Source organism: Notamacropus eugenii, chromosome 2 (assembly GCF_028372415.1).
Source record: "Notamacropus eugenii isolate mMacEug1 chromosome 2, mMacEug1.pri_v2, whole genome shotgun sequence".
Lineage (NCBI taxonomy): Eukaryota > Metazoa > Chordata > Mammalia > Diprotodontia > Macropodidae > Notamacropus > Notamacropus eugenii.
This window is the reverse complement of record NC_092873.1, coordinates 388,496,437-388,510,437: the sequence shown is the minus strand read 5'-3', so window position 1 is coordinate 388,510,437 and position 14,001 is coordinate 388,496,437. Positions and strand designations below refer to the sequence as shown.

The following is a 14,001-nucleotide window of genomic DNA, read 5'->3' as shown; positions in this document are numbered from 1 at the left end:
TATTTCACTTGATATTTTAGATCTTTTGTTTCTCTAAATGAATTTAGTTGTTAGGCCTAGCTCTGTAAAGTATCCCTCTGGTAGTTTAATTGGTATAGCATAAATCTATAAATTAACCTTGATAGTATATTGGAATGGCTAAAGCATGAACACTGAATACCTCGTAAGTTACCTGATTTCCTTTATTTTTGAAAAGTGTTTTGTTGGAGTTGCTAAATATTCTATTATGGTTAGTAATCACTGATGGTACTTAAGGGTACTAGTGGTTGATATAATCTCTTATAATTTTGTGACAGAGTTGATTCTTCTTTACATTGTCCTTTGATCTTTACTATTCCCTTTATTTTCTGGGATTCTTCACCAATATATGTAAACCTCAAAGGGATACTTATGGCATTATATATGTTATAGTAATACATTTTACAGTTTTGGTTATAATGTTTGGTTATGTCACGACTTAGTGATATACAGGGCAACTCATTCACTAATACACAGAATACCAGTACACACCAATACACAGAAACTGTGTGTCATCCATGTCCTTTAATATCAGTATTATGTTGGAATTTTGTTAATGACAATATATATATATTTTTTAAAGATGATTCATTTCCTTCTTCTTGCTGCTTCTTTGCCTTTTAGGATATTTTGTCAGCTATTAAATTGATCAAATTGCTACTCAAATGCCCTTCAGATGGAGACAAAATAAGATCTTTCTGGGTGGTCTGCCCTCAGATTATCTCAGCTTTAACTGTAAGTATCTTGTGATTTGACACAGTTATTTAGTCCTTAAATCAGGGCTTTTTAACCTGGGAGTCCATTAGGTTGGTGGGGTTTTTTTTTGTTTGTTTTTAACATTTTGATATCTGTATTTATATATAATTGTTTTCCATTGTAATCCTATGTATTTTATTTTATACATTTAAAAACATTGTTCTGAGAAAGGACACAGAAAAGGTTAAGAACTCCTTCCTTAGATAATGCCTTTCCCTTTTTGTAGTTACCTTCTTCTGTTAGAACAAAAGAGAAAATATATAGTCTGTGTCTTTTGAATAATGTCTATTCCTAGAAACCATGATATGAAAGGGGTTTTTATAAGAGGAAATCCTTACTATGTACATGCAGTGTTCTGATGTTAAAAGTGCAGTTACATCCGTCTGCTAGGATATTTTGGGTTGAATCCATAGCATTAGTAGACAAAGAAGGCAGGGGAAAAAAAATCTTGGTCTTTATTAGACAGCATTAAATGTCTGAAAGATAGTGTGGTATAGAAGTTTGATCTTAGAGTTAGGAAGAACTTGGATAGATAGTGGATTTGAAACTGTGCTTTAATCACATAACTTCTTAGTTAGCCAGGCAGCTTTCTAAAACTTTAAATTGTAGATGAGTTGCTGGTCTGCCATCAGTAGAAGGTGTTACCATATTGTGAATTACTTAATATCAATGAAATCACAATTCTGTCCATGAAAAAAAATGTTCTGAGTAGCAAACTCAGTATAGCAGAAAGTGGAGACAGTATGTTTTCTTCTGATGTTACCAACTCAGGGTAACTGAGAAAGGATTTGGGGAACTCAGCCACTGTAGAAAATTTTGCAGAAATTGATAATGGTTGAACTAGTAAAATTTAGTGTGTAATAAGAAAGTAGATTTATTTAATAGACTTGGATGCTTCAGATGGGGAACAATTGTTAAATTCTTATGAAAATGTCATAGTTTTGCACCCTTGAGTACACTTAGGCAGCCTGAAGAGATTCATAATGGTTCACAGCTTATTTTATAACAAAATTACTATGGTTTAGTTTGGGAATGAGTAATGGTCTAGTCTTCCAAAGATGCTGAATGTAATCTTCTCAAGCTCAAGTTTATTGAGTAGTAATAAGAATTGCCACTTTCTTTGGCCCCCACTTAAGTTCTTTAATACATAGGAGAACAGATTACCCCCCAGTCATGAAATAAAGTAGATTATTAAGTACGTCTTCATTTATGGTAGAAGGAGATTTAAATAGGGGGACTAGGAAATTTAATATATTTTCTTAGACTATCGTAGTTTTTTTCTGTTGAATTTCCATTAGAATATGAATTGCCGGTGCAATCTTTAAGTTTACGTATCTCTGGAAACTTTTGGAGTCCCTAGACTCTTCAGATGGTATAAAGAAATGGCATTGATGGATTTCACAGTAAATTTACAGTATTATTTTTTAGTTCTGATCATTTTTGGAAATTATTCCAAATGACCTGCCAGGTAGTATCAGGTCCTTTGGAATACGTGACCTGATTTCTAAAGATATTCATTTCACTGTCTCACCTTCCATTCATCTCTGAGAAAAGTAAAAAGTTAACTTAAACGCTGTCATATTTTTTGTTTGTTGAAAATGTTTTACGTGCACAGAGACAAACTCAGGTTTCATGTTTTGAGAAGTTGATGAGCTAATTATTTTCCTAGCAAAGGACTTCTCTCCAAGGTGGATGAACACAGTGCATACTGATAGTAAAGAGGATGAAGTCTGTGTTATAGGACCTTGAAGTTTATTTACCAGTCTTCTCTACTTAATTGCCTATTAATCTACTCCAATTTGTTATATTGATTTTTATTTTTGTCTTTGCCATTTAAATGTTTATCTCTTGCTTTTTGAAATGGAGTTTTATTTTCTTTCTTTCTCCTTGTCTTTTCAGTTTCAAAACAAAGAGGCTTGTCAGGACCAGTCCTTGCTTCTTACTGTTGTTGTACCCATTTTAGATACAGTGGCTTCTTTGCTTCGCCACGGAGAAAGCATAATTAAAAATCCACATCATGTCAGCCTGGCATTCAGCATTCTCTTAGCAGTCCCTTTGGATCACCTGAAGCCCCAAGAATACAGTAGCATCTTCTTAGGGATGCACGAAGTACTCTTTTCTATCCTGCAGTGTCACTCAAAGGTAAGGAGAGGACAAGGACAAGAATACTTTTTCCTTTTAACTTGCCCAGGGTCACATAGCTAGGATGTGGTTGAGGCTGGATTTGAATTCAGGTCTTCCTGACTTCAGATCCAGCGCTCTGTCCACTGAACCACCAACTGTCTGTATGCCATATTTCCTTAAAGTTAATAAGATACTTTAACAAATGATAAAATTATGCCACAGCAAGTTTTTTGACACCTTTTCATAATTACTCTAGTTTGAAAAAAAAGGATACAGAAATAACTGAAGCATCTCATGTGGACGTACTCTTTGAATTCTTGATGTAAGCATAGAAATAATTGATCTTGAATTTTAACCTTTACAGTGAGAAATAAAATTGAGAACAGGTAAAGTATACATGACTGTTACAAATGAAACTGGTATATAGAAGACATGCTATTAAACAATTTGAGATTGTATTCAGGCCTCTTCCCTGCAGTGTTGTTTACTTTATACAACAAGATTACATGGTCTCAAAAATCAACTCGAAGTTGAAGAACTGAAGGAGTTGTGGTCCTGAACTAAAATGGTTTTCAAATAAATTTCATTTTGTTTCAGTTTTATATTCATTAAGTACTTTCTTCCAGTAATGCATTGTACTAGATGACACAGAGATTTAAAAATGATGTAGAGAGTCTTCCAGTTGAACAAGGATGGATATGACTGTATACAAATAACCATGAGAAAAAGTGGAATGCTCTAGGGGCAAAGGGTAGCCCTGGGAAAAGTGAGGAGTCAGGGATTACTTTCACCTGAGGATTTGGAGGGGATCAGGAAAGACTTAATGACTGAGAAGGCATCTAAGTGTGAGTCTTGAGGGAATGGAGGTCCTTCAGCAGAAATTTCTTCCAAACTTCAGGGATGGTATGGGCAAAGCTATAGAGATTGAATAGTTAGGTTGGCAAGAAGTAGACAGTGACTAATTTAGCTGGAATTTAAAATAGGTAGTAGTATAAGATCTGGTTAGATAGGTAGATTGATAACAAATTGTGAATGAATGAATAAATGAAAAAACATTTAAGTACTTAAAAAATACAAAGTCAATCAGTAAATGATCATTAAATGCCTACTATGTGCCAGGGAGCATGCTAATTACTGGATATGTTGTTATTGTTTGTCCTTTGTCTTCAAAGAGGATCATGACATCAGGAAGGTGATGCCATGACTTGCAAGTGAATTGGATTTAAGTGAAGGGAGGGTTGTGCAAAATCACCAGTCTCACTCTTTACATTGGAACCATTTGGGTCCAGTGGCCAGATATAAATTAGAATGACTGGAGAAGGCCCCAGATGCATGGGACACCTTGGCCTTTTTAAGTTAAGGTCTTTCTCAGGTCTCAGTTTGACTGAGGCAGTGCCCATTCATTGATTAAAGCTAGGTAGGAAATCCAAAAAAAAATCAGTCTGGGAGGGGAAGACCCTCAGGGTTTCTGGCCAAAATGGAAACAATTACTATTTACATTAACCCTGAGTCAATCAGGCGTAAACTATGACTACTAAGTGGGTCTTGTGCTGGGACCTATTATTGGCCAATCAACAAGATCTAAAGAAAATTGAGTTTAAGGCATGGTCCTTAAGAAAGAAAACTAGCCTGTAAACTCTAAGATATGAAGTTTCAGTGATCAAATTTTACATTTCTTTGGGCAGAGCATCGCTACATTTGATACCCTATGTGAACTGAGGGAGAGGAAGGAAGAAAGGAAAAAAGAAAAGGAAGGGAAAGGAGGGAAAGAAGGAAGAAAGGAAGGGAGTGAGGAGCTATGTTGCCCAATTGGAACTGACCAGTTGGGTCTTCAGTGGGGTAGCCCTTGCTATTCACATATTGTTTGTCGTTCCTTCTAGAAGAGGACTATGGCATCAGGAAGGTGATGCCATCACTTGTAGGTGAATTGGACTTAAGTGAGAAAGGGCTATGTAAAGTCATGAGCCTCACTTTTTCCTCTAGAGCTATCTAGGTTCAGTGGCTAGATATAAATCAGAACAACTGGAGATGGTACCGGATGCAGTGAGAGACTTTAGCCTTTTTCACTTTGAATATAAAGAAAGGCAAAAGATAGTCCCTTCCCACAAGAAGTTCACCATCTCAGCGTCATAGACTATATGCAAACAATTATGTACAAAGGAGCTATGAGTTGGAAATAATCAACAGAGGGAATACAGTAAATAAGAGGTTTAGGGACAAGCTTCTTGTAGAAGGTGGGATTTTAGCTGGGACTTGAAAAGAAACCAGAAAGCCCAGATGAGGAGGGAGAGAATTTCAGACCTGGGAGATAGGCAGTAAAAATGCCCTGGACTGAGAGATAAAGTATCTTGTTTGAGGAACAGCAAGGAGGTCAGTGTCACTGGAATGAAAAATACATAAGGGGTAGGGTGTATTTTCACAACACTGGAAAGGTATGGGGAGGGCTAGGTTATGAAAGGCTTTGAATGCCAAACAAGGGATTTTATATTTGATTCTGGAAGTGATAGGGAGTCACTGGAATTTATTGAGTTGGATCTTCACTTTAGGAAATTACTTTGGCAGCTGAATGAGGATAGATTGGAGTGGAGAGAGACTTGAGGCGGCAGACCCATATGCAGGGCTATTGCAGTAGATCGGGTGTGAGATGATAATGGCCTGTGCCAGGGTAGGAGCAGTATTTGAGGAGAAATGGGAGCATATTTGAGAGATGTTGCCAAAGTGAAATCAATAGGCCATGGCCACAGATTGAATATGGGGAGTGAGAGGTAGTGAGGAATTGAGAATGACGCTTAACTTACAAGCTTGGGGGATTAGGAGGTTGATGGTAGCTTTGGCAGTAACAGGAAATTTTAGAATGAGAGAGAGATTAGGGGAAGATAATGAATTCAGTTTTGACATATTGAGTTTAAGAAATCTATAGAACATTCAGTTCAAGATGTCTAAGTAGGCAGTTGGAGACACAAGACTGAAGTTCAGCCAAGAGGTCAGTGTTGGATTTGGAAATCATCAACATAGAGATAATACTTAAATCCATGGGAACTGATGGTATTAACAAGGGAAGCAGTATGGGGGGGGAGAAGAGAAGAGGGCCTAAGACAGAACCCTGAGAACACCTACAGTTAGAGGGTGTGATCTGAAAGAAGATCCAGCAAAGGAGACTGAGGAAGAGTAGTCAGATAGGTAGGGGGATGCCAGGAGAGAGTGGTATCCTGAAAACCTAGAAAGAAGAGAGTATCAAGGAGGAAAAGGAGATTGACTGTGTCGGAGGCTGCATGGAGGTCAAGAAGCCCAAGAACTTGAATAGAAAAGGAAAACAGTCCCTCTTCTCGAAGAATTCATTTTCCAGTAGAGGATTATTGCACATCATGCTTCAGCTACAAGTCAGATGGAAAGGTCCCATGGTCTTGACGGTGCAGTGGCAGAGCCAGTGTTAATGCCTCTTTTCTATGTCATGCTTTTTAAAAAATTACTTTTTTTTTTCCAGTTGACAAATATTTTTTTCTCTCCCTTCTGTCTCCTTTCCCCCCAGGATGTGGAGGATGGGAACAAAGCTTGTAATAAATGTGCATAGTGAAGCAAACCAAATTTCCATATTGGCCATGTCTAAAACTACATGGCTTATTCTGTGTATTTAGTGCCATTTTCATTGATAGTTTCATATCAGGAAAGGGAAAAGGAAGAAGTGTTTATTAAACACCTACTATGTGCCATGTTGGGACAGCTAGGTGGCACAGCGTTGATGGAGTTCTGGGCCTGGAGGCAGGAAAACCTGTGTTCAAATCTTCCTCAGACAGTTACTAATTGTATGACCCTAGGCAAGTCACCTAATCTTGTTTGCTTCAGTTTCTTCATCTGTAAAATAAGCTGGAGAAGAAAATGGCAAACCACTTCAGTCTGTCTGCCAAGAAAACCTAAGGAAGACTTGGACATGACCGAAAAACAACTAAACAACAACAGATATGTCAGGCATCATGCCAAGTACTGGACAACTGTTATCTCATTTGAGCCTTAAAAGAGTCCTGGGAAGTAGGTGCTGTTACAATCCCCATTTTGCAGTTGAGGAAACTAATATAGAGATTAAGAGACTTGCCCAGGTTCATGCAACCATGAAGCATCTGAGGTTGGATTTGAACTCAGGTCTTCCTGACTCCAGGTCCAGTACACTATCTGTTGTGTCTAGCTGCTTAGCAATCTTTGATATTCAACTGTTTGACAATACCATGGACTTTGTTGAAAAGAATCTGGCTGCATCATTTGCAAATGCAATTGCCACATGTCTCTAAGAGGATTTTTTCTCAGGATGTTGGCTTTGGAGATTGGTCTAGAAGCAGGACCAGTGGTCTGGGGTATACTATTGCTCCTAGGACTCTTGACCTTTGCTAGTTGGAGATAGTTAGCAGTTGGTATTGATTTCTTCCATACTGATTTCTCCCCTTACTGAAGGCTGTGGAACTTAGGCTGGAAGCAGGGCTGCCAGTATAAGGAACGCTTCTCTTAAGGCTCTTAAGGGTTTGTTATTTGAACAAATTCATTATTGCTATAGTAAATTGTCATCATTGCAGTTGTCTGATTCTCTTGATATGACATCAAGATGTGGTAAAAAAAAAAAAGAGCACAAGACTAGAAGTTGGGAGACCCAAGGCATAGTCTAGGTTTTGCCACTAGCTTTTGTGTGACTTTGGGTGGGTCATTTCACTGCTGTACTTTAGTACAGTTTTTGAATTATAGATGATCTCGTTATAAAGTCCCTTCCAACTCAAGATAGAATCAACGTTTTTATCCTTGTTTTCCATTAATTAAGATATCCAGTTTGGCAACAAAATATTTCCAGCTCTACCTGAGTGGAAATACTTTTAGAAATTAAAGATACTGTACATATCTGTAATTCTCTAATTCCACGTGGGGGCAATACCACTTGACTCCTACATGCATTGTACTTTTGAGCGGACATATACTTTTCATTTAGAAGATACTTTGACATTAAATATGAGTTAGCTGACTGATAGTGTTTAAACTGTTCTTTTGCAGGTGATGCTGAAAGCCTTGCCCTCCTTTCTGAGCAGTTTTTACAGACTGGTGTTTTCAGTTATGCATGAAGGCCGTCAGAAAGACAAAGGTATTTCACATATATAGTATTGGACATATTGTTTTGTATAAAGATGTGGAGGGTTTTTTTATGTATGAAATGTTAAAAGGAAAGTTCCCCAGGTGAAGACTAAACCAGTGCTTGTCAAATTTTATTTGAATCTCAGAGTCAGTCCTTGAATTCAGAAACCAAATGAAAGCTTTGGGGGGAAAAAAGGTAGTGTTGCTCTAGGCCTTTAGATAGATGGAGACTGATGTAGAGGGGATCCATTGAGGGACTTGAAGGATCCAGTGGGAATGTTCCAAGATACAGTCAGGGTTATTGTCTGGGCCCTATGAGGAAGGATGAAGCCGGTGGCTTCTCTGCTTGTCAAGAATGCTCTCCTCCCCTCCCAGTGGCAGGATCAAGGGGAGCAGAGTATAAGTCTGTTTGTATAAGACCATGTTTGTTAGCCCAGAAATCAGAGGAGATTTCAGGCAGGTTCCTGTTGTTGCATGTGCAAAGTGATTTTTTTTTTCTTTTGAAGGCATTGTGGTTTAATATATCAAAGTAGGAAAATTGAAGCTCGCTTCTGTAATTTCAGGAAAGAATGCACTGAAATACTAAGTGTCATGATAAAGTACTTGGGATTTTTTTTGAGTTCTCTAGGTAACTTAGACAATTCTCAAAATCAGTTTGTGTGTTAAAACATCACAATTTCATGAGGTCCTTCATTAAATGGAACTTGCATCTCTCACTAAGACTAATTCTTGGTTGACAAGAACTCTGACAAATTTATGTGAAGCCCAGCTATTTCCCATTTTGGTAGTTTTGATTATTTAAGATTTTATTTTAAACAACTAATTATTGACATAATTAAATCTTGATTATCTGTGACAATGGGAGAGAGAAGAGATGTGTATAACACACATCAATGTTACCAAGCATACTCAGTCTCTTCTGTAACTGTTCCTGACCCTGTTCTAGCTTGGTATTACTCTTTGAAACTTGGGATCTTTTTAGTCTCTGTGGGAAATAGGAAACCGTTACTTGGGACATCACAGATAATGAAGAGTTAACTGTAAAAAGCTTTCCTTATACATAGTTTTCACCTTCAGTGTTAGCATGTATTCTATAACATGGTAGATATAGTATCAGATTCTTGCTCTTTGCTCACTGTATGTTGTGCTATAGTCTGATTACCATGAATTCACCAATTTAGCATTCTAAATTAAATTTTTTTCTAAATTATTGTATTGGGTGGCTTTTTAGCTATATGAGGCTTCTTCAAATGCATGCATTTATCTTATTAATATGTCATGCTAGCATTATAGCCATATGTGTACACATTGATATACTTCAAAAGTTAAGAGAAGAAATATTAGATAAGAAATGTCAGATAAGTTAGAAATATCCAAATATAACATTAAGAATTTAAATATTTACACAAAATTAGATTGACCTAAAAAAACTACATTAATTCTGTATCCTCTGGGTGCCATGCTCCTTGCCCTTGCCCAACCTTTATCATTCATTTCTCACTTCATATTTATCCATTTATTTTATCATTTATCCTATTCTTTGGTCATACTTTGAAAGTCTAGCACTACTACCTAATTTTCATTTTTTAGAAGCATTTGATGTTTTGTTATAAAGTTTATGCATTTCTGAATGTGTATATGTGGAGTCCTTAGAATGCAATGTAAAAATATATAATGACTTAGATTGTGAATGTGATGAAAACAATATATGGGCAAATTGAATCTTCTTACCGCTGATGGAGACTTCAGTTTTTCTAGCATAGGACTGTTTACTTCTTGTTTAATGTAGACTCTTAAAATTTGTCCTGGGATCTTAAAAAAGAATGCAGTTTGTACAGGTGTGGAATGGAATTATCCTCCTTGCTTCATGTCATGCATCTAGAAATTCATCAGTATCACCTTCAATCAATAGCAAATAACAATTGCTTCTCTGCCTTGGGAGATGATCTTTGTGAATTGCTGTGGCTGCTAAAGATACCACCTAGTGGCCAATCTTCTAGTGATGAGGACTGGTTTTGGGTGTTGGCTAAACAGTTCTTTACCAGACTTAGGCTTAAAAAGCATTTCTATGATGATTAGGGAAAAAGGAAAAGAGATATATGTTCTAAAATATTTATTACAGCTCTCTTTGTGGCAGCAGAAAACTGAAAATTGCAAGAATGCCTGTCAATTGGCGAATGGCTGAACAAGTTGTGGTATATGATTGTGATGGAATACTAGTGTGCCATAAGAAATAAAAATATGGATAGATTTGCACAAAAAGATAAAGAGCAAAATGAGCAGAACCAAGAGAATGCTGTATACAGTAACATCAATAACTTTAAGTGAATAAGTCATTTTGACTATTTTAAAACCCAAATTAACTACAAAGGACATGTGAAGGAAGATGCTCTCTGCATCCAGAGAAAGAACTGATAAATAAAAATATGTACAAAATGATTGTGTATGTGTGTGTGTGTGTGTACATACACGTACACACATACACATATTTGTGTTTAATGATAGCTAACAATAGGGTGAGGAAGAAAAAAAGGAAAAAAAGATTTGCATGATAATTCTATTATATTTAAAAGGAATAGCAAGTCGTACATAATAGATTTGCAGTTTTACATGCAATCATCTTTTTTATTATACTGTGCTATGAAAATACTTGTTTTGTTCCATAAATAAAAAATAAAATAAAGTTGTTTTTTTTCAAAATGCATTTCTATCTTGCTAAGATCCACCAGAATTTGTGTTCTGTTAACATAACTTTTATAGTCCAAGGTCATTTCCAAGCCATGTTGAGAAAGATTTGTTTATCTAAAGTTGAATACATTTGTCTTTAAATGCCATTTGTTAATTTTCAATTATATGCAAATTTGACTTACTAAAATATAAAAGTGTGCACATGCTTCATGAAAATTCCATGTGTTTCTCTGTGCTGTATGTGACAGTCTAGCATCTAAAAGGCTCAGGCAGCTTGAGCAATGACTGGGCTTGGTAATGGCAGAAAGACTCCTATCATCATTTTGATTTTTGTAGGGAGAGGAAGCAACTCATTAGAAACTTGGCATGTGTGTGAGATATAATGTCACCTCTGGAATTCTTTGTGGGGTATAGAAGTGGTACTTAAAGAGCTCCTTATCTTTGGAGAGCATTAGTAGTTTGTGCATCTCAGGATTTTGTAAAAGAGATTCATACATCTGCAAAGACTTGGGCTAGGTGACTACCTTGTCTTCTAGTTCTCTGATTCTAGGAACAGAAGCAGGTTCTTTACAGAATCTGGTCAGGAGTCAGGCAGATATCTGTCCATCTGTAAAAGGGAAACTACAGGAAAGAGTTGTGAAAATAAAAATAGCAGAGAAAATAAGGGCACGCTAAAATATCTTGTCAATTGATAAACCAGTTTTATTTATTTTTTTTAACTGTAATTTACCAGAGTCAGTTTGTGGCTCAGTGGTTAGAGAATTGGGCCTGCAGTCAGGAAAACTTGAGTTCAGATCTGACTCTAGACACTTATTAGTTGTGTGACCCTGGACAGATCACTTAATCTCTGTTTGCCTCATTTTCTTCAGTTGTAAAATAATAATTATGTGCTGTAATTACATGGATGGATAGCACCTACCTCCCAGAACAGTTGTGAAGATCAACAAGATAATATTTATGGGGGAAAAAAACTTGATGCATAGTAGATGCTATATAAATACCTACTTTCTTCCCCTCTCCTTCCTCCACTGCTTTACATGGTAGCATTTAAAGAATATATTTCTAATGGAGATTTGTACTTTTCCTTAGGAAGCTTGGCTACATAGTCTTATTGCTGGCATCTTCAAAAGTCTTATTACTTCATCCCAATTAGTTGCTTCCAGATAAAATCCATGTTCTTTTGAAAATTTTACTTTTCTTTATTCCTTCTTACTTTTAGCAGAAGGTGGAGTGGGTAATTAGTCTAAAAAGTACATTAGTGTTAATTAGCGAGTGTATAAAATTAGACAGTAGATATGCACTGATACATACAGAACTTTGCCCTAATCAGTTATGTGATGTTTTAATGTTTCTAGGGAATCCAGAAGACCTGACCACTGTACTAGAATGTGCACGCTTGGTAGAAAGAATGTATAGCCACATAGCTGCAAAGTCTGAAGACTTTACAATGTTTTCTTCTTTCATGGTGGCTCAGTATGTGAATGAACTGCAAAAGGTAAGACCAGATATCCAACCAGAGATTTTTTTCTGTAGCCTTCCATTGGATTAATTTGTGGACCACAAGACTCTGAGCCAAAGCCTTTTTTTTTTGTAAATGAGCAGACAGTCTTAGCTGTTATTTATAGAGTATTTTAAGGTTTGCAAAGTACTTACAACAGCCATATGGGATAGGTAGGTTATTGTTGTTCTTTGTCCTTTGTTCTAGAAGGGGTCCAATGACATCAGGAAAGTGATATCTTGACTTCCAAGTGAGTTGGATTTAAGTGGGGCAGAGCTGTATAAAGTCATCAGCTTCACTGTCTTCTCCAGGGACATCTAAGTCCAGTGGCAAGACATAGGTCAGAATGACTAGAGATGGCCTTGAATGCAGGGGGAGATATTGGTCTTTTTAAGCTAAGTTCTTTCTCAGGTCTTAGTTTGTCTGAGGCAACGCCCATTCAGTGCTTTAAGGCTAGATAAGAAATGAGGCAAAAGATGTTGGAGTTTGCCTACTAAAATCAAAATGGGAGGGGAAGGCTCTCAGGGTTCCTGGCCAGAAGAGAAACAATTGTGATTTATACTCTCTCTGAGCCATCAAAATCCAAACAATGACCAAGTAAATGAGGTAGGTGCTACGAAGATTACTGTCTCTTTTACATGTGAGAAAGCGGAGGCCTAGAGAAGTTAAGCGACTTGTTCATAATCATACCCCTAATAGATATATATCAGATAGGATTGGAACATGGGTTTCTCTTGACCTCAAGTCCTATATTACTTATGCTATACCAAACTGCTTTTCGGTGGAACAAAGATCAGATTATAGAGGGAGGAAAGAGTAAAAGTTTGGTAAGTTTAAAGAACATTGCTTATTCTTGTCAGTGGATTAGAGCTAAACCCCTTTTTGTAGAGAAATGAGAGTGTATTTTTTTTTAAAATTTATTTATTTAACTTTTCAACATTCATTTCCACAAAGTTTTGGGTTCCAAATTTTCTCCCCATTTCTCCCCTCCCCCACCCCAAAACGCCAAGCATTCTAATTGCCTCTATCACCAATCTGCCCTCTCTTCTAACATCCCTTCCTTCCCTTATCCCCATCTTCTCTCTTGTCCTGTAGGGAAAGATAACTTTCTTTACCCCATTACCTGTATTTCTACTATTTGCCAGAACAGTACTCAACAGTTGTTCCTAAAACTTTGAGTTCCAACTTCTCCCCATCCCTCCCTCCCCACCCATTCCCTTTGGGAAGGCAGGCAATTCAATATAGGCCATATCTGTGTAGTTTTGCAAATGACTTCCATAATAGTCATGTTGTGTAAGACTAACTATAATTCCCTCCATCCTATCCTGCCCCGCATTGCTTCTATTCTCTCTTTTGATCCTGTCCCTCCCCAAGAGTGTTGACCTCAAATTGCTCCCTCCTCCCACTGCCCTCCCTTCCATCATCCCCCCCACCCTGCTTATCCCCTTCTCCTCCACTTTCCTGTATTGTAAGATAGGTTTTCATACCAAAATGAGTATGCATTTTATTCCTTTAGTAGAATGTGATGAGAGTAAGCTTCATGTTTTTTCTCTCACCTCCCTTCTTTTTCCCTCCACTGAAAAGTCTTTTACTTGCCTCTTTTATGAGAGATAATTTGCCCCATTCCATTTCTCCCTTTCTCCTCCCAATATATTTCTCTCTCACCCTTTAATTTCATTTTTTTAAGATATGATCCCATCCTATTCAATTCACCCTGTGCTCTGTGTGTGTGTGTGTGTGTGTGTGTGTGTGTGTGTGTGTGTGCGCGTGCGTGCCAACTACCCAGATACTGAAAAAAGTTTCAAGAGTTA

At 37.1% G+C, this 14,001-nt stretch overlaps 1 protein-coding gene across 1 annotated transcript in view; it reads left to right on the top strand.

The window, feature by feature from the left end:
• URB2 (URB2 ribosome biogenesis homolog) overlaps positions 1-14,001 on the top strand; it is a 45,600-nt gene that overhangs the window by 14,560 nt on the left and 17,039 nt on the right. Inside the window, exons 6-9 of the mRNA XM_072647467.1 lie at positions 643-753; positions 2,674-2,916; positions 7,927-8,014; positions 12,048-12,187. Of these exons, the coding sequence (XP_072503568.1) occupies positions 643-753; positions 2,674-2,916; positions 7,927-8,014; positions 12,048-12,187 (582 nt within the window). The remainder of the gene's footprint in view (positions 1-642; positions 754-2,673; positions 2,917-7,926; positions 8,015-12,047; positions 12,188-14,001) is intronic.